General features: G+C 42.6%; 1 protein-coding gene across 1 annotated transcript; it reads right to left on the reverse strand.

The window, feature by feature from the left end:
* Nucleotides 1–1,116: 1,116 nt before the first annotated feature.
* Nucleotides 1,117–19,384, reverse strand: GEMIN5 (gem nuclear organelle associated protein 5). The gene is made up of 28 exons (XM_074604337.1): nucleotides 19,173–19,384; nucleotides 18,770–18,924; nucleotides 18,016–18,197; nucleotides 17,082–17,233; nucleotides 16,739–16,867; nucleotides 16,415–16,547; nucleotides 15,828–15,987; nucleotides 15,030–15,242; nucleotides 14,234–14,319; nucleotides 13,712–13,806; nucleotides 12,937–13,073; nucleotides 12,127–12,200; nucleotides 11,592–11,773; nucleotides 11,350–11,489; nucleotides 10,715–10,886; nucleotides 10,238–10,465; nucleotides 9,615–9,728; nucleotides 9,036–9,164; nucleotides 8,352–8,447; nucleotides 7,928–8,065; nucleotides 7,235–7,382; nucleotides 6,993–7,112; nucleotides 5,898–6,108; nucleotides 5,002–5,259; nucleotides 4,171–4,333; nucleotides 2,962–3,538; nucleotides 2,418–2,514; nucleotides 1,117–1,750 (listed from the first exon to the last, which is right to left on the reverse strand). The coding sequence occupies exons 1-28, from the start codon at nucleotides 19,318–19,320 to the stop codon at nucleotides 1,595–1,597; spliced, it is 4,593 nt and encodes a 1,530-aa protein (XP_074460438.1). The 5' UTR covers nucleotides 19,321–19,384; the 3' UTR covers nucleotides 1,117–1,594.
* Between the last annotated feature and the right edge of the window lie 8 nt (nucleotides 19,385–19,392).

A 19,392-nucleotide genomic window follows, 5' to 3' on the forward strand; every position in this document is an offset into this window, starting at 1 on the left:
ATCTTTTGAGCTTATTGTACAGTAGCTGATGAAAGCTGAGCTTAGACTCTCATTGGGGGACTCGTATTCTCTTTCTGCTCCTCTCTCAGCACAGCCAGCACTTGGTGGAGTATTCTTTCAGTGCAGCATAGCCACTTAAAGGGATTAATCTGTTTTGCTTATCTGTCCTGTGTGAAGTTTTCCTGCTTCATCTAAACTCTAGTGGTTCTTAAGTATAGAAGGGCTGTTCGGTTAAGCACTAGCTCCCCCTCCTGGTTTCAAGTACTTTGTACAGAATTTAGCAAGTTCAAGTTCCTGCCAAGAGTTTACCAGGTTAACACATCTACAAAAGGATCTGGTTTTGGTATAACCCCTGGCTTTCACTTACTGCTCTTCAAGTTGTTCTGATGCTTTACTCGGCTCGGAGCAGGAGATTTATCAGTATAGGCTCTGCATTTGTCTGGAAGAACCTGGAACGGCTCTTGATCTAAAAAATTCCTGCCTCCTACTTTTTTTCTTAAACAATAATCATTAGTGTACTTGCCAACTTTCGAAATTCATGACTCCCCCTATCCTGCCATGATTTTTTCTGCTGCATTTAAGAACTTGCTTCTAGAAATTACTAAGAAAGATTGACGTTATGTTCGCTAAGGCTTTTGAGTCTTGTTCTTTTCTTAGGAAGAGTTGGTTTTTCTATCAAGACAGACAAAGCCTTTAGGTAACCTGCAAGACCGGTCAAAACGTTGCATGTTTAAGACTCCAGAATCCAGGATTGTTTTTGGCATTTCTAGAATAGCAGCTTTTCTAGAGAACTTGATAGTATCTCAAATTTACCATCGCTGTGGCAAAAGGCAGTTTGTTCATCCATGGATATTGCCAAAAGCAGGGACTGTCACTTTTCTTGACCTGGAGAAATCCCTTATCTCTTGCTAATAGTGCTGGAATCGAATATGAAACATCTTGCCCTCCCTTTTATGTTGTACAGGTGGCTTCAGCATGCAAAGCTAAGTCATAGCACACACTTGGTTTATCTACCAAGTCTGACTGATGTAGTATCTTTAAGACACCCCCCCGGCTTATTTTTAATGCATTTACCCTTGCTTGGTACTGATTTATATCCATCAAATTAAATGCCAGTTCCTGGTGGCAGAAGACTTTATTTAAAGGAGGGAAAAAACCTCACAATGCTTTTAAGAACAATACTAGCTTAAGGATCAGTTTGCTTACAGAAACCATTGTTTTTCTTGAGGGCAGCTACTATTCTTCCTCTGCTGAAAGACTAATAGAGCTGCTCAAAACTGCTTCTCTTACATGTAAATCCCAAGAACTTTCACTGATACAACTTCCAACAAATAAAAAAAGATAATACAAAAATCCTGTATACAGTGCGAGGCCACAACCTACTGCTTTTCAATTTTCTAACACGCTTCCTTTAGTAGTAGTAGTTTATGCCCACAAGTAAGTCTGTATATGAACCTGATTTTTTGTAGTTTTATCCAAAACGGTAATCTTCAATAACCACGGCCATCCAAACAAGCCTTCACTTGAAGAAAGAAAAGCCTTGGTGTTACGTAGCTGTAGGCAGCTCAAGGGGAGATGATCTGGTCTCAAAATGTCATGTCAAGAACCTTCTGACAGCCTTTTTGTAAATATTAGCGCTACCGTGTTTCTTAAGGAGATCCAATGCCTGTTCGTGTAGTTCAGGAGGGCACAGGGATCCGGTGTGAAGGAGAACAAGGCAGCACTCCAGCACGTCTGGGAACGGGAAGACCTGCAAAAAAAGGAACAGGAGGTACTGTCTAGTCTTTCAATTATAATTGCTCAACTACAACATATTCAGACAACCAGCTCTCTAAAGACACTGCTTTACAGTATCTTTGGAACAGACAGTCATGAGTCAGATGCGTTTTCTCCTCTTCTTCCAGCGCATCAGCTCACATTTAACCAAGTTTGCCCCCTCTTGTATAATCACCACGATTACGTTTAGTTATATTATAGGCTAGAGAACAGAGGGGATGAGACAGGCTAGGAAACTTTTTTTTTCGAACACGTGATGTGTAGTTTCTACAGTTCCTAATCTGTAAATGCTATTTTATACCTTAAATTCCTGATTTCGCTGTTTCTCAAAACTGGTTTTGCATACATAATTGTAAGTAGCAAGGGATTACTTTTAAAACGCCTGGGAAAGATTCATACAGAATATCACATTGAGTTCTCCCATGCTTTACCTACACTTTCCAGCTGCACGGAGAAAGTTATGCTTCAAACAAAAATATCATCCTCACGCCATGTGTCAGTTCTCTCTGAAAATTGCCCCAGGATCACCAAGAAAGTCACTGTTCCTTACGTTCTGTGTGAAAAGGGACTCTCTGATAAAGCTGCCCTTACAAAAAGACTGTCTTTTTTTCATAACCATGATGCTCCTTCTGAAAACTTACCTTTAAATTGTCTGGAAATTCTGCTAGTTTCTGCTTTGCTTTTAGAAGCTGCTTCGTTAGCTCAGGGAGTGTAATTGGTTCCTTTACTTCATCTTTACTGTCAAGAAAAGAGTGGGTGTCATGAGTAACTGTTTTGCTTAAATGACTGCATAGGGTCCCTCCTGTACAGGGAGCACAGGAGAGCTGGACAAGTGATACCACGCTCTAGCTCATTCTTGCCGAAGTCCCAAATAATTGTTCAACAAAGAGACAGACCTCTTGGATCACGCTTGTCCTTTTCATTATCCTCCCCTTTTCAAGCTGCCCTGTTTATTCACCGTGCCAACCCCCACTGTGTAGCAGGAAGTTATTCCGCATGAGCTTCCGTTACAAGCTTACGGACATGGTAGTTCAGCCCCAGAGAAACGCAAGACTTTTGAGATGTATGTTGAAGGGTCCGGGGGTGACAAGCTTGAGATTAGAGGCAAAACCAAGAAATTCGCTGCACAAACACACACAAAAAAGCAATGCTTTTCAATCCATTCATTCATGTTCTGAAGCTTACCAGTTCATCTGGTTGCTGTCAGAGCATGGTTTGTCCAATCCAGTCTCTGAATTCTGCTGCACGTTGCTTTCCTGGGTGATTCCATTTGTGTTTTCCTGGAGATTGTTCCTCTGCTGCTGATGCTGGCGGATCATATCTGCTAAAATCTGCTGGACCTCAGCTATATCTCTCTGGGTGTTCTGTAAAGCAGCAATCTCTTCTGAAAGAAGCACTTTGCAGCCATTCAGTTTTGGCTGACTGTCTACCAAATTCAACGAGCTACTTCTCGAGTCACTTTCTGTCTCACACCCACAAACTTCATTTGTATTGCAGAGGTTTTCATCCATCTCAACTGCAGTTTGATCAGGAGTTTCTTCAGAGGAAGACTGACCTGAAATGTAACTCTTCTCAACGGCTGTCTGCTCACTGGGATGGAGCACAGGATCCACAACAGCCTTTTGCAGGAAGAGGGATTCTTTGGGTGGGTTCCACCACAGGTCATACAGCAGTCCATAGGCCACAAAGCCCTCTAAACTTCTGCCAGCGTCCATGCTCTGGGAATCTGTGCCGTCCAGTTTGTGTCTCAGGTTATCACAGCCTAATAATGAAAAAAGAATTATAAATAGTTCACAGAGATTTCCAGAGAAAAAGACCAGATCTGGTAAATGAACAACTCTCCTGGAGACTCAAACCAGAGATTTACTCAGATGCTGGCAGAGTGGTGCAGAAAGCAGAAAAGCAAAGGCAGACACCTTTGGCATCTTTTTAAACAAAATACTCTGTTCTAGCTAGCATGAGACTGCATGTTCTCATTATCTACAACAAATTTCCGTGGTCCTGAGCTGCACATCAAGATATTCACATGATCAAGAGCCACAAAATAAATGCACTGCATACTCCGGAGAGAACGAAGGGAAGGGCCGGTTGGGGTGATTTGGAACTATGAGATGAACACAGCTTTCCAATGGCCCCATCTCCCTTACAGAACAGAACTTGCTCAGTTTCTTACATCACCTGCACCAGCTGACACTGCTGAGCTTCCTTCTACAGCCAGGAATTTTGATCACCCAACGGCCCTTGCACTAGCCAATTTCCACAGGTTTCTACATACATGGGTACGTCTTCCTCCTTCCAAACATTATTATGCCTAGTAATATCAATGGACACACAGCTGTGATTCCAAGGAAGATCCCTCTGTCAGTGCCAGGAGATACACAAGAAGAGACTTACCTTCAGGAAGGACGATACTGCAGATCTCTTGCATCAGAGTGAAATTGCCAGCATCATAACTGCGGGACACAGCCCCAAGAATACTTTTCACTGTCTCATCCCAGGTAGCGGTCCGATAGCTCAGGGCTGCAAGGGTCAGGTCATGGGAGATATGGAAAAGCACCTACAGAAAGCACCAGGGAGCACGATGAACAGTTTTACTGCAACATATGAATTACTCACAGCTTAAGACCATTGTGGAAGAGCCCAGAAGCACACGACTTCACCAAAAGCTATTTTAACAACAATGCAATTTACACAGTCTCTTTCATGCAGGAGATGGAGCACTTTTACATTACTTGTAACTGTGAAATCAGCAGCTGTGCTTGCTTGTGTCTTACTAAACAGATGAGAAGCAGGAGCACACCACAGGTCAGTGACTCACTGTGGTCACAGAGAGAAGAGCTGCAGGGGCACCAGTCTATGAACAGACCTTCTGAGCCCCAGGATATTTTAACAACAAGCAGCCCTGACTCCCCTAACAGTTCGACAGAAACCCCTCAATCACTGCTGAGCCGCCTCAGCTGTGCCAATCACTCCCACCCAGCCAGCACATCTCGATGATCTCAGTGCTCATGAGCGTGCGTCAGTTCTTACCCTGCACAGAAACAAATGGATAAACAAACTGATGGCTACGCATGCAGTCCCGGGTGCCTATCATCTACTTCTCCCAGAGTATAACCATATCCTGCAGCAGGGTGCAGACATCAGTCCCCTGGGAATGGCTGGCAAAACACCACAAAGTGGCTGCATTTTACTGCTTAGCGTGTATACACATCTAAATCCATTTACCTGCTTTGGGTGCGAGTTGCTGGTAGAAGGAGGATGCTCAATACTGCGCAGCTGCTCCCGTGCACACATGGCTTGTTCAGTGGAGTCCATGCCCAATTTGTTCTGCCACACTTCTATCACCATGTCAAAGAATGAGGCCTCTCTGTTCAGCTCCCAGCTGTGGTAACAGGGAGGCACGGGGCTCTTTCGGTCACAGGGATTTCTTTCACTAAGGCACTTGCAAAGCAGTTCGTTAAGGCAGAAAACAAGTCTTTGTCCCTATAATAATAATAATAATAAAAAAGAGAGCACTGAGCTGCTGCTAAAAGAAAAACAATCCCGTACTGACCACAGCAGGTAGACAAATTTAACAACGTCATGGCTACTAGCAGCTTGTTGGTGATAGACTGTTTCACAACTGCAGCTACCAAAGAACAATGCTGATAAGACTCGGAGACTCTCAGGTCAGAAGGAAACCTCAGAACAAGCCAAGCTAGCCTTCTGCTTCTCAGTTCGCGTGGAAACAAATTTCTGGATTAAGCCTGCAGCAGATGGACTTACAGTTAGCTCATTGGTTCCTTTAATGTAAACAGCAAATGCTTTCCTTCACTTCTTTCTTCTTATGGTCAGTATTACGTACTTAAAAAAAAATAAGAAATCCCATTCTCAACTACCTCTCATGTAACTACCAAGCACGGAACCTACGTGCCTCCCCACCGTGGGCCCTTTGCCTCTGCAAAGGCACGTGCTTTTTCATAGGGTCACTGCAATAAACTTCTAGAAAAATACTTTGAGGCAAAACCAGCTCAAAGGACTACTTGTGGACTATTAACATATGGGAAGTGGTGCAAAGTTACTCAAGTTAATCTGGAGAGAGACAACGCCGGAGAAAGCGGAAAGGAAACAACCAGACTCACAAATAAAGTTTTATGTTGCTGAAGGACTTCCTGAGCTCCCACCCAGTTCCTGGACAACAGCAGGTCTTGGGCACATCTGAGAGACAAACTTGCCGACAACTCCTCCTCTCCAGATACCAGTGCAAGCTCCGCAGCAGTTTTAAGGGATGTCACATCCCCCTTTTTTGCCAACACCTTAACTGCATCATAGGGTGAGGCGGCCCCCAAATAACTGAAAAGAGAGAAAAAGCAACTTGATTAGTACTAAAATACTACTTTTAAATTGTAATGCAACACAATAGCACAAACATACAAATGAAGAGAAACCTGTATTTTCCACAGGTTCTCAGAGCTCTCATCACTTTGCCGTACCAAAGTTTACTATAGACATATGGCACATGATCTGATGGAAAGCTACAAAGGGAAAGTCACAGAGCCTGGACTGAATCTGGTGAATCTGGACTGAAACCTCTGGTGGTGTGCATATCACACATGGCTTGGATGAGAAACAGAAATAAATAAATAGATTCAAGAGAGAAAGGTTACGTGTGGTAGTCTATCCCTACTGCGTTTCTCTGGATTTCATATGAATCCTTTCACAAATGTGAACACCTTCAAAAATGCCAAAACTGAAATCGGCATCAAGCAAAGGACACTATTCCAGACAAAATATTTCAAGTGCCATTAGTGATTCTGGCAGTCACTAATTTGAAACACTCTAGTTGGAGGAGGATAACCCAGTGATTAGGATATTAGCTAAGGCCTCAAGAAACTCAAGATGAACTGTTGCATTGCACATTTCCAGTGGAAAGGTTGGAAACATCACATAGTCTTTTCGTATACATCCTCATCTTAAGTCTTGCTAGACTAGTTTACAAAGACTTCCAGTAATGTCTATGGAAAGAGAGGGCTCTACTGTGGTATGGCATTTGGACCTTCTGCTCTGAGCTGCCCTCTGGAGCTTCTAGAGGGAGTCTACTGAGATTGAGCTCAGAAAGCACCTTAGGCAAATAATGACCAGACAAACCAGTTAATAGATTTCAGCTGCTACAAAACAAAGAACCTGCTTTGTTTCAGGCATGGAACCAATTCTGTCTTCTTCTTAGTAACACTCACCATTTGGCGGCCATGGAATAATGACCATCTTTCTCTAACAGTGCTGCCCAGCTGGTGTAGAGATCCTTCAGAATTGGATCTTCTGGACGCAACCTGGCCTTAGCAATTACAATTGCTTCCCTGATGCACAGAAGTGAAACCAGACAGAAAAGTTAATTGACTGTGTACAAGAAGTGAACCAAAATGCCAAATCTACCCCACTAGAAAACAAGAGCAAATTCTAAACATAACTATACAGCAACCTGTAAAAATGGTTCACTTTCAGGAGCTCGACAGCCTCGTACACTTTATGGATGGAGAGGAGATGGGAGGCAGCCTTCACATATTGCTCCTGAAAACACAGCTGCTTCGCAAAGGCTTCTACTGTCCAAACCCAGGCCTGATATCCAACTGCAAAAGAGAAGGCAATGTAATTGGACACAAAGTTTTAGAACTGGAAGAATTCCTGTGGGATGAGGTCATCACTGGTTTCTTCAATGTGTACCTCTTCTCTGCCTCAAATTAGTTTGTTTCTTAACAATCCTAATACAAATCACTGAGGCAATGAAACAGGGCAAAGCTAGGGCTTGAACACAACTGTAGGACTTCATTACCAGTACAATAACTTAAAAGCATATTTAAACCAACAGCAAGCCAGAAGGGCTGCTACATATTGTAAAGTACCAACTTCGGGCTTGGAAGGATAGGCCTGCTCCTTCAAGAAGTCCCAAAGGAAACCACTCTATTTCCTGCTATCCCAACCCAAGGATGCTTGTGGAAACATCCAGGTCTTTGTCATAAATAGGATATATTTTGTATTCAATTTTTGTTATCAGACAGTTAAAGAAGCAACTTCCTTCCAGTCTGGAACAATCATGAGTTTCCAATCCTGAACAATCGGAACAAAACTACTGTTGGCAGCTAATTCCATCTGCTTTTGTGTTACCAGAACATACCCATGGGCGACATTGCTACCAGCTGGTCTGTTAGCTCTCCCCTCTCAGCAGCTGCCTGGAGGACACCCTTCATATCTCCTTTCCACAACATGAGCTGCTGAAAGAGCTCTGGATGCCCATTCTCCAAGTGATGTTTTCCTGTTGGAAGCAAACACACCTCCTATCAGCGTGAGTGCAATGGCATCTTTGCTAAACTAACCTGGCAAAAGTGAGATTATTCTAGATTAAGATATCGCAGATTTGCATCTGAAAGATGTAAAAACTACTAGGGAAGAATGTCTTCTTTATACACAGACCTGCATTCTTAATCCTGTACTTTAATCCACAGTAAAGAAAATCCAAGCATTTTTTCCAATTTGATTTCTCCTTGAATGTAACAGTTGCAATGAACATATTGTCAAAGTGGATTCATTATTCCACTGACCTTCCACATCAATCATCTTGTGCAGAGAAGCCCTGTCCATGAACAGCCCCAGGTGGATGCGATCCTTCAGGTCAGGGGACACATCTTCATTATTATCTAAACCAGATAAAAAGAATGAATATGCAAGATGTGGTAAAACACTGGAAACTAGGACCTCCCAAGTCACTGTACTACTCTCTTATACTCAACTGTTGGCAAATACTTGTGTCTTCTACTTTTTTTCCTGTACAGCAGATTTAACAATTTGCAGATGAACATTTAGAACTTACATCTCTAAGTTTGATTAGAAGGACCGCGTTAGTACAGAACATTTATTCTAAATCAAACATAGCACGTTCCTTTGAATTGTCTAAGGAGCGGGACTGTGAGAATACAAACATCTCCCTCACGGCTTATTTTCCCCAGCCCATATTATACTTCTGGAGGTGAAGAACACTTTGCACGTAGGCAGAGAATTCTACCCTATCTCCACAGCACAGCCGCTCAAAACCTGTCTGAAGTGGCTACAGAGAGCTGAAACACTGCAAGAGAAGTTCGGCAAGACACCACAACTAGCCACACACTTTGATAAAGGTAAGGATTTAAAAAAAATAATGCTTAGTGGTCAAGGTGAAGTCCTTGGACATATGCTTCTGAATACTTTAGAGCTCCTACCCTCTAAGTATTTTCGTTTTAGACTAATACCTTTGGTTTTCAGACACGTAGCCAGCCTCAGACAGTCCTGATGCAATTCATCTTTTGATCTGTGATCCATGAATGTGCTGAAGGGTAGAATAGAACGAGGCTTCCTCTTCTTCAGGGAGGCATCAACAGCTGAAAAATGAGACACATTGTAGTCGCTGCTGCGCAGTTCCCAGAGTCTCCTACAGCAGATTTCTCCAATGTATTCCAAAACCCACTCTTCCTCACACAGGAAAACAAAAACCAGATGCTCAAGTGCCACATGCATCTCTGTTGTGACAACTCTGACTTTTGAATACTGATTGCTTTGCGTATTTTTCTGCCCATCGTGCCTGGAATGAAACTAGCAACTAAAATGCAGTATATTAAGCCCACATTAAACAACCACTCAATTGACCTGACAAGCAGGACAAATAAAAGAAGCAGCATCTTAAAATGTTGAAGAGATTTTAAAAGCACACTCTTCTTTCTCTGGCACTGATTTGGTGTCACATTAGGAAGGGAAGCTGCAGCCAAACAGAAGCTAGAATGAGGAACTCTGCCTTGATGCAAGACTGTTAAAAGTCCCCCCAAAATACTAACTTTGTTTCTCTTTAGGTGGATCCTTTTTCACAGCAGCGGCTTTCTGGGTCACAAAAGGCTTTGGCAAGCTGAATGAAGAATAATCATATGCAGATGAAGGTGTATCCTTGGACACTGTGGTGTTAAGTGATAAAAAAGGAAAAACAATACATGGAAAAGCCCATAGCAGAATACTTGATATATTCACATTCTATTACATTAATTTCGAAATATACAGAATCCAAGCTTTGCTTTGCCATAGAACTTAAAAGCTTTTTAGGGAAAGCAAACATTAAGAAAACATTACAGAACCGTCAGAAAGCTAAATAGGATGTCAACAGACACTAAAGGTCTACCAGTATTTTAAGATGTATCACCAGAAGGCAACACTGATCAAAAATGACATTGTTTCAAGCCAAACACAGTAACTCTGTTCATTAGGCCAGAATCTTCTTATTTAAAGACCGTTAATTCTAAACTAGTTTAGAAAATTATGAAAGGCATTCCAGAACTCTATTCTGTTCAAGTGAACTGTTTCAACAGAACCACGTTATGAGAAAATCTGCATGAAAATATTAAACTTGGTGATGCACTGAGGGCTAACCAGTCTGGGAACCATTGAACTAAGATGATTGGATTATTACCAGTCATGGAGACTTTATCAGGCAACTCTGTCTCCTGAGTTTCTTTTTCTCCTTCGTGGTCCGACACTCCATTTTCCTCTGGCAACATTTCCTTCACGCTCTCATCTCCGTTCACAGCATCACTTGGATCCTGCTTGGCTGGACTCTTTCCTATAGGCTTTTTTTTCTTCTTGGTTTTGACTTTTGGTTGCATACTTCTTTTTTTCTCCAATTCTATACTCTTTTTGCCTGTAAAAGGTTGCAGAAAAGTTACACGGATATTATCTGTTTTAGTGTATTAGCTGTCTGTCTTTCAAGATCAACATTTAGTTTCCAAATAAAACTCAATTTAAACCTAGACAGTTTATTCCTGAAGAGCTAGCAGGCAGATTTGGAATTCAGCATAAGAACTTATCATACCATTTCAATGTGGCAACCCTCTGTTTCCCAGCTCCAATGTAATTTTCAGGAAATGATCTTCTGTTTGGATATACTTACCCTGAGGAGGCCGTGTGTGCTCCTGCTTTGAGATCTGCCATTTGTGAACAGAAAAATCATCTGCTCCTGTATAAACAGAATCTGAATCCACTGGTGACCACTGGACACTCAGCAGCCGGCCCTGGTGCCCTCGATAGTTGCAGAGTGGCTCTTCCTTCATAACATCCCATACCTTATTATAAACAAGAAAGAGATCCGATTACTCAGAAAGTCTCATCTTCCCCTAATACTCTGCATTTTCTCTTCAGTTATTTGCACTTGTAGGAGTTTCTCTTTTAGGGTGTTTGCACAGGGATTTCAAATACCAACATGCAAATGGAGAAAATTTGGGGCTTCCTTTGTTTGCATCGATACATTTGCATAACTTCTTTCTTTTTTAAGGATCCAAAAGTGCCAATATGAAAACGATAATGACTGGACTTGCAAATCAACTTGCAAGTCGCAAAAACACGTGGATACGTGCCTATCGGGCATCAAGTAACCAGGAGATAGTTACCAAGGATAAACACGCAGTACTTCACCAGTTTATCTCACGAAAGCAGCATTGCTGTTTACTCAGCTTGGTTCTAAAACACTGTAGAATGGATGATTTGAAACTAAAAGAAACGCACTTCTGAGTGGCTGTGGAGCAATACCTGTGCAGTGCCATCATAGCAAGCAGATACCAATCTTCCCTCATGGTGGGGGCTCCAAGAAAGACTTGTGATTTTAGCTGTGTGCCCAGCCAGAGTTCGAAAAGGCTCTGTTATTGTCACAGGACTTTCTGAAGTGCTCTCTGAAAAAAAAAAAGAAAAGGATCAAATATGGCCAGCAAGACAGACCAGGAGTAAACCACAAGAAGATGCCAAGAATTGGAATATAATCTGCAAACCATTACCTACAACGCTTTTCAGATTATGCACATAAATAGTGGCATTGATTGAGCCTGAAGCTATCAAGTAACTCAGGTCTGGCTGGCTCCCATGCTCATGATGCCAACGAATAGCGTTAATCAGTTTATGATGTTGTTGGATAGTGCAGAGCAACTTCAAGTCTGGCGCTTGAAATATTTCAATTGACCTGGAACGTAAGAACAAAAGTGTAAGAACTCCAGCAGTCACTGAAAATGTGGGGTTTTTTTTGTTATCCTGCATGAGCAGAATTACAGAACATGAAATATAGTAACTAAATGAGTTTTTCTTTTCTTCTCAAACCCTCATTTAGTACATCAGCAAAAGTGCGTTTCAACCACGAGTGAATCCTTGAAAAATAATTTAACATAATGACGTAGATTCTTCATGCCAAGAGCAGCTAAACCAAATAACATCAAGGAACAGAGACAAACCAGGGCAACAAAAAGTACTTTTGCTTCGCTGTAGTGGTTCTTCTCAAGATCAGCACATACACCACATTAACCTGCAAATGAAACATACCCATCTTCATTGCCAAGAGCCAAGAGTTTGCCATCTGGTTTCCAGCTGATCTCTGTACGCGCAGGCAGTTTGTGCTGTAGAGAGAAGACACAACTATTACCAAAAACTCTTAAATCTCTCTCGCGTACATTCAACAGAGGAAGACTGGCAACTGGACAGAGTTGCAGTTAGCCCACAACATGAAAGTCACAAAAAGGTCCATTGCTTTTGTAGCAGTGACATAAGCTTGAGCAATTAAGAACGACTGAATGAACTGATGCAAGAACAAGTGATTATTTTTATCAGGTCAGTGAAATGTCTCAAAGGAAGTTTGTCTGGATTCCAGTAGGACTTTGATCTCCTTATGCTCCTTGGAAAGCCAATTCTATCATATTTCAAAATAAATCAAAGTTTACTTATATTATTTCTATTCTTTCTAATTCTGACAAAAGCTACTTACAATTTTACATTTAAATATCTAAAAATCATCATTTCATTGCCTGTGACATTAGTCTCAACCCCCAGTGAGTCTTCTACTCAAGGAAAAAGCCAAAACCCATCTGATACAGATCAATATAGTTTGAGTATCTCCAGTTGACTTATGGTGACTTAAAGCAACTGAAGATCTAACCCACGTCACTTATTTTGTACTTTCAACTAAGAAATGACTCATGATACTTCACTGCATACTCTCACTGCAGGTTTCAAACTTTTTATTTGTTACAGATAGATACATCATGAAGGCAAAATCAGAAACCTACGCCATCAAGACCATAGAAACTATGACATGGTTAACATGAATCCATAAAAACCCCTTAAAATCATACTCACTTTGATTGAATTAGTGTCTCGGATGACTTTGTTGATGTCATTTGCCTCTCCATTAAGCTTCCAGGGGTTGTGTTGAAAAACAATACCTTCTCCAGCACAACTATATAAAGTTACAGAGGGCTGTTCACCTTCTCCTTCTGTCCAACAGAGAAAAAAAGCTAAATATACAACGTTCTTCAGTTTTCCCAGAAGCAATCACTCACACTATAAATCAAAACATTATTTTAAAACGCTACATAGACACTTCAGTTGCCTGTGATCCAGCAGCGAGAAATTCTCACAATACAATCCTCTGAAAGGACCTCTCATTTCTACCAATAGATCTCTCCATAGCACAATCACTGCAAGCATTAAAATTCCCTTTAAAGCTTGGTCCTTAAAAAAATTCAAGCTGTGTAAGAAAAGCTAATGGAGCTGTTCTGTTTAGTTCAGCTGGTAGAAATGTACTTCTGGAGCTAAGGAACACATATGTGGTCTGACGCACTTACTGCGGGAAGCCTGTGCAGACAGTTACTGGCCTGTAATACTCTGAAGTAAGCACAGAGGTGTGGTACGCTACTCCCGACTATTTCCTGAAGCTATTAGAAGAGATTGTTTTGCTCCCTTGCAAAACTATTAACAATTCCTCAAGCAGAATGCATTCTTAGCTGTTAGAAAGGATTGCTTCCACGCAAATGGTGTTCCATTTCCTAAGAAGGGAGGGCGTACCAACTGCATGGCATCTGTGAGCTCTGCGTGGACGTTCCACTTTGTCACAAGGTGCTGGAAGACTCACCAGAAGACAGAGGAGGAGTTGGAGGCCCCCAGGCTAACGTGTACACAGTCTTCTTGTGGTAAGTACTGGAGATCTGAGGTGGCTTGTTCTTAGCACTAGGTGGGAAGATAAGGAAGCAGGGACAGTCAGATTTCAGCAAAGGGGAAAAAAATAAAAGCAAAATAATTTAAAAAAACCCCACAGACACCATGTGCTATAATATGCTAAAGAAATGGCTCAACCAAGCCTTCTTTAACTTCTCCTGTAGGACAGTACTAAAAACACAACTAAACTGTCCTGATGGCCTGCACCTGCGTGTTGCTCTTCACTCTCTGAAAATGTCTTTCTGGCTAAAGTTTTCCTTGACTGACGTCCTCCCACAGATGATCTCTGGTCATGTAATTTGAGTAAGATTACCTGAGAAACTAATTCAATCCTAGTCTTGTCTAACAGTAAAGACATCCCTCAGGAAAGACCACCCCCTACGCATGGTAATATACCAGCAGGATCTCACACTAAGGAACTGGAAAGCTCCTTTCTTACCTGCTGGAGAAGGTGTCAAATATGCCAACTTTTCCATCATCTGTTCCAAAAGCCAAGCAGCCTTCCTTAGTTGGATGCCAGGATAACTGCAAGCAAAACAGAAAGAAACCCATAATGACACAAGCTACAAACACTTTATTTCTAAGTAATAAACAAAACGTTAAAACCGATGAGCAAGCACCATCCCTTATACCCACCCCTCCAAGTACAGCCACTTGATTTGATCACTCTGCTGTGAGTATCAAAGGCTCTCCCCCTACCAGCTATTGTAGGATAAGACGAAAGGGACTAAAATCATTAAAATACTATTTGACATCTACATTATAAAATAGAAATGGAGAACACGGTAGGATGGTGAGAAAACTTTTGGTGTGAACAAGAATAACTACCATGTTTTACTGCTGCCAGCAATTTTACCAGGCAGAAGCCTCTGGCCAACCGCTGGTCAAACCCAAACTGAATACATCCATATTGGTTTTTGTGCATGTCAAACTTCCTAGCAGACCAAGGGAAACCACGGATGAAGCAAGGAAGGATCACAAAGGAGCATAAAAGTGAAAAATTAATTTAACAGCCAGTTGGACGTCAGCTGATTATCACTAGATGTAATGCAAGCATCTAAGGCTGCGAAAAGGTCTTAAAATTTGCTGCCAGATTCTCAAATGTATTGCATACCAAAAGAATCAAGTACAAAAGGAACAACTTGGCTTTATGTATTTTCAGTTGGGAAAAACCTTCTTCAGAGTGAAAAGAGAAGAGACAAGGGGAAAAAAAAGGGAATCAAAAGCACACTTACTGCTGTAACTTTGGACTTTATGCTTTGCCAGAAGGTTTTAACATCATAAATATTGTTCATGGACAAAGTATTCCACACCCGGATCATGCTATCTCCAACACCGATGGCAAGACAGCCCGTGTCCACAGGGGAGAAGGCAAGACTATAGACGAATCCCCCAAGAGAGGGCATGGTCCAGCTACAGTCAAGAGTTGATAGGTCCCAGCACTTCACCTGAAGAATATTTAAGGAACAAGGAATGGTTATATGTAGAGTGACTGGTACCACAAGGGAAAACAAAGCCAATCGAAGGGCCAAATTCAGGGCTTGACATCGTATGTGATCTGCCCCAGAGGATTACATGTCACAGACAGGGCTGCAATAGTTGGACTGTAATGGAATGGACAAAATGAGTACATTTTGATACTACAGGCGCTCTGCTGCCTGTAAAAGGCAAAAAGTGAAAAAAATAAAATAAATAGACGCTTTAGTTTGTACAAGTAAATGATTTTAAGAAGGAAAAACAGACCTTTTAAAAATGAAACATATAGGAAAAAGAGAAGGTAAACTCCCTTTATTAAATGCCATTCAAGTGCAGAATGTCATTACCATTCACTCCACCATGGTAAGAACTTGAGCTTATAAACTAACAAAAATACACACAACCTGTGCTCGTAACAAATTTTAAGCAATGATGTTATAAAATGCTGCAAGAAACCCACTTTAAGAGAAAATCTGTGGCCTTAAAAGGGGTAGGTGCACTCAGTCAAACTGTATAGGTACACCTATTTTTATGTTAATTTTATAAATGGTTCTTACATCTCTGTCCATTGAAATGGAAAAAAGGAGCTCTTTGTCTTGACGCTTCACAGAACTCAGATTGAACACAATGCGGGAGTGATTTTGTCCTTCTGAAGATCCTAGAAGAGTCCACTTGCGTTTTCCAGATTGGGTCAAATCCCAGAGCAGCAGTTCTCCTCTGCAAAATGTAAAGGGTGTACTTCATTGTTCACTTCAAAGTAGTAATATAGACTAAATATAGACTATATTACATGTGCAAGAGTAATACAGCGAGCCACGCATCCACTACATGTGCCTATACATAGACACACACACAAACACCACCTTACAAATGATACCTATAGTTAACCACGCTGAAAATTGACATGTCATTTTTCTCCCATTAGACGGGCAAACCATTACCAGTCAATATTCAGTTAGATCGTCAGACAAATTATGGGACAAGTAGTAGTTTTTTACTACTGAACTCCCATTTGAACTCCTGGCCTGTCTTCTCTCCACTTATACTGGGAAGGAAAGGGGTGTCCAAGGTTCCTACCCAGGTCTTCCTTAAGTATTAATATGCAGGTACGGAGGGTACCCAGGCTGCTGCGTGCCCTACTTACCCAAAAGAGCTGGATACAATTTCTGTGGAACGACCAGAAGGCCAGTGAACAGTCAGCCAAATGCGCTCTTTAACAGCAGGATCTACAGCTCCACCTCTTCTCTTCGTGGGTGGCAACTTCAAAGTCATTACACCTATGGAACAAAGAGGGATCACCTAGACCTAGTACATCAAAATTCTTTGAGAGATAAAGAAGTCCTGTAAATCTGAAGCTTTGAGTACGCTCCCCATGCTTTAAACTATCAAGTCAGCAAATGAAGGCCACAGTCAGAGAACTCTGCCATCGTATTGTTATTGTTTATCTCATATTATTAATCTTACTTACTTCTGCCTCGAGTATAGCTCCATATTCGTATGGTCTGATCTTTGCTTCCTGAGGCCAGGTAACAACCTTTCTTCGTGGTTGTGTCCTGTGTCAGCTCCCCATTTGGAACTTTGCCTTCCTCTGAAGGAACTATTGAATACCATTGAAGCCATGTTATTGTACTTTAAAATTCAAAGCTTTATAAAACTTAAAATATATTGATTTGTATCAGAACGTACTTTATTGAACTTTCCAGTTGCCTTTGCTTAGCTACTTACTGACTTTCTACAAGGAATTCAAGTCTCTAGAGGACGTTTACATGAACTACAAACCACTTCACAAACTATTAATCACTTCTACGTACCTTGGAGCTCATCTTGCCAAGCAGATAACCTTTCTTCACCAGGAACAGGGCACCAGGCCAGACAATGTATTTCATCGTCATGACCTCTTAGCCGATGGAGTACTTCTCTTTTCCTGCTGATATCAATTATAACCACCATGCCATCCTTGTAGCTACAAACAGAGGCTTAAATTAACAAAGAGATTCTTGGATCCTTGTGGAATAATATCTGAGCCGATTTCCAAGCTCTTCACCAGGATCGTTACCACCATTTTACAGACAGAGAAGCCAAATCACAAGCAGCAATGGGACTAACAGACTAACGGTCAATAGGACTCCAGTATAGCACTGGTGTACCTGCAGCTGCCTTTTCAAGAAGTGCAACCAGTACATTTAGCTTCAAGAATGACAGCAATTGGTTAGTAATACGGCTATCAGAAACGTAAAAAAAATCCAACAGTGGCTTTTATACAAGGAAAACTTTTCCCTTTAACACAAATGCATACTACTTTCATTCCATCCCTCCCCTTGTGTTTGTTCTCCTTCAAGATAACTCTATCATCGAGTCTAAAGGGCTTTCATGCCCTGCTCTCGTCAATAGTCTTGGGTGTCTAAAGGACTGGAATTGCAGTGGCTGACGAAAGCCTAGAAAAACTAAAAAACTCTCTTCAGATCAAGTAACCTATAATGCAAGAAACACCAGCAAAGTCTAATTAAAAAACAACAGTTTAAACAAACTTCAGAGATGCAAACCAAACCTGGACCCTTACATTGTTACGGATTTCAATGTCTTTCAGGTCTACCAAATCTAAACATTATTTCTAAATTACTGTATACCAGAACAAAAAAACAGCCACCAAACCCTCTGAAAAATAACCTTACAATTGTGTAGCAAAAATTCGCAGTAAGGCTCTTGCAGAAGAAGAATGGAAAACAAAACGTAATGAATATTTACCCAATCGCCACAAGGTTTTCATGATGAGGAGAACAAGTGAGACAAAAAATCGTCCGAGGCTCTGGAAAGAACTGCTGGCTGTCACTTCTGTTGTGCCAGTAACAAACAATTATACCTTTTTCATCACCGGATACAATCAGATCTTTCACAAGAGGTGACCAGTGCAACACTGAGATCGCGTTCTGAAGAAAAAGAATTGAATAGATTTAAAGCTGTTTTACCACCATCTAGCACAGAATAACAGGCAGAAGATAATCTGTGAGTACCCCCCAGCACCAGCCGAGTTTGTTCTAAAGCGTTTCAGTTCTTTTGGGCTTTGGCATGATGCCGATATGGTGTCCTGGGTGACAGCAACTGTTCAAATGTATGTTCTCAGTCTGTCCCGTGTGGAACAATAACTTGCTGAGAAGACTTTAAATGAGCTGGGTTAAATGGCAATGAGTATGTGCTGCGAGCATAATTGCTTACTGAGGCTTTGATGGTAACCAACAGCTTATTGAGGTGATGTAACGCCGCTGCAGACCTACGGCTAGAAAAAAAAGCTGGCCAGAAGCATTCAACGGTTTTAATTTTATCGGGTTTGAAACTCACCTTTGCTCAAGTAACATCACCCTGCCTGGCGTGCAAGACCTCCAAAAACCCACCCCACCCTCTGAGTTCATTCTGCCTCACCCTCTCTGTCCCTGCAGTGGTGGCTCCCGGCTGGGCACCCTACCTGGTTTAGGCTGTGCTCCGCCACCGGAGAAGCCCCTACCTGGTGCAGGCTGTGCTCCGCCACCGGAGCCAGGGCCTCCGTGTCCCAAATCTGGACGCTCCCATCGTCGGAGCTGCTGGCGCAGAGGCTGCTCTGCCCTGGGCACTGGCAAAACACGAATCCGGAGATCCTGTCCGTGTGCCCGATGAGTTCTCCTGCACCGACAGCAAGAGACCGCGATAGGACCACCTTCCCAAACCCGGTCCCCCCCGGGGCTCCCGCTGCCTCCCCGACCCCCGGGACTCCTCTGCCCAAGCGGCTCCCGGCAGAGGGGCGGCCCCGCTGGGCCGGGCCACCCCTATAAAAGGCCGGCGGGGGGAGGGATTGCTGCCGGCGGGCCCGTAGAATCAAGAAAGGCCGCCAGCGGGCCCGTGGTCCCCGCAGGCGCGGGTCATGCCGGTACCGTAAAACGCGGGTGCGCCGCCGCTAACATCCAGCAGGCAGACGCGGTGCCTCGCCGCGAAGCCGAAGAGGCGGCCATCGCCGCTGGTGTCGCTGCAGCGGCTGCTGTACCAGTTGGGCGAGGCGGGCAGCACCCGCACCGCCGCCATCGCCCCAGGTCGCTCCGCGCCGCCCCACGCTCCCCGCCGCGGGCGCTGCCGCCAAGCGCCGCGCACGCCGTC

The sequence above is a fragment of the Larus michahellis genome, chromosome 11 (genome assembly GCF_964199755.1).
Source record: "Larus michahellis chromosome 11, bLarMic1.1, whole genome shotgun sequence".
NCBI lineage: Eukaryota > Metazoa > Chordata > Aves > Charadriiformes > Laridae > Larus > Larus michahellis.

Excerpts from the sequence above, each read along its gene's own strand:
- GEMIN5 (XM_074604337.1), bottom strand. The coding sequence starts at position 19,320 with ATGGCGGCGGTGCGGGTGCTGCCCGCCTCGCCCAACTGGTACAGCAGC. Across the intron at positions 18,198-18,769 it reads CGGAGCACAGCCTGCACCAG|AACGCGATCTCAGTGTTGCA; the intron begins GTAGGGGCTTCT and ends CTTTTTCTTCAG. Across the intron at positions 9,729-10,237 it reads TGATAAAGTCTCCATGACTG|TGTCCAAGGATACACCTTCA; the intron begins GTAATAATCCAA and ends TTAACACCACAG.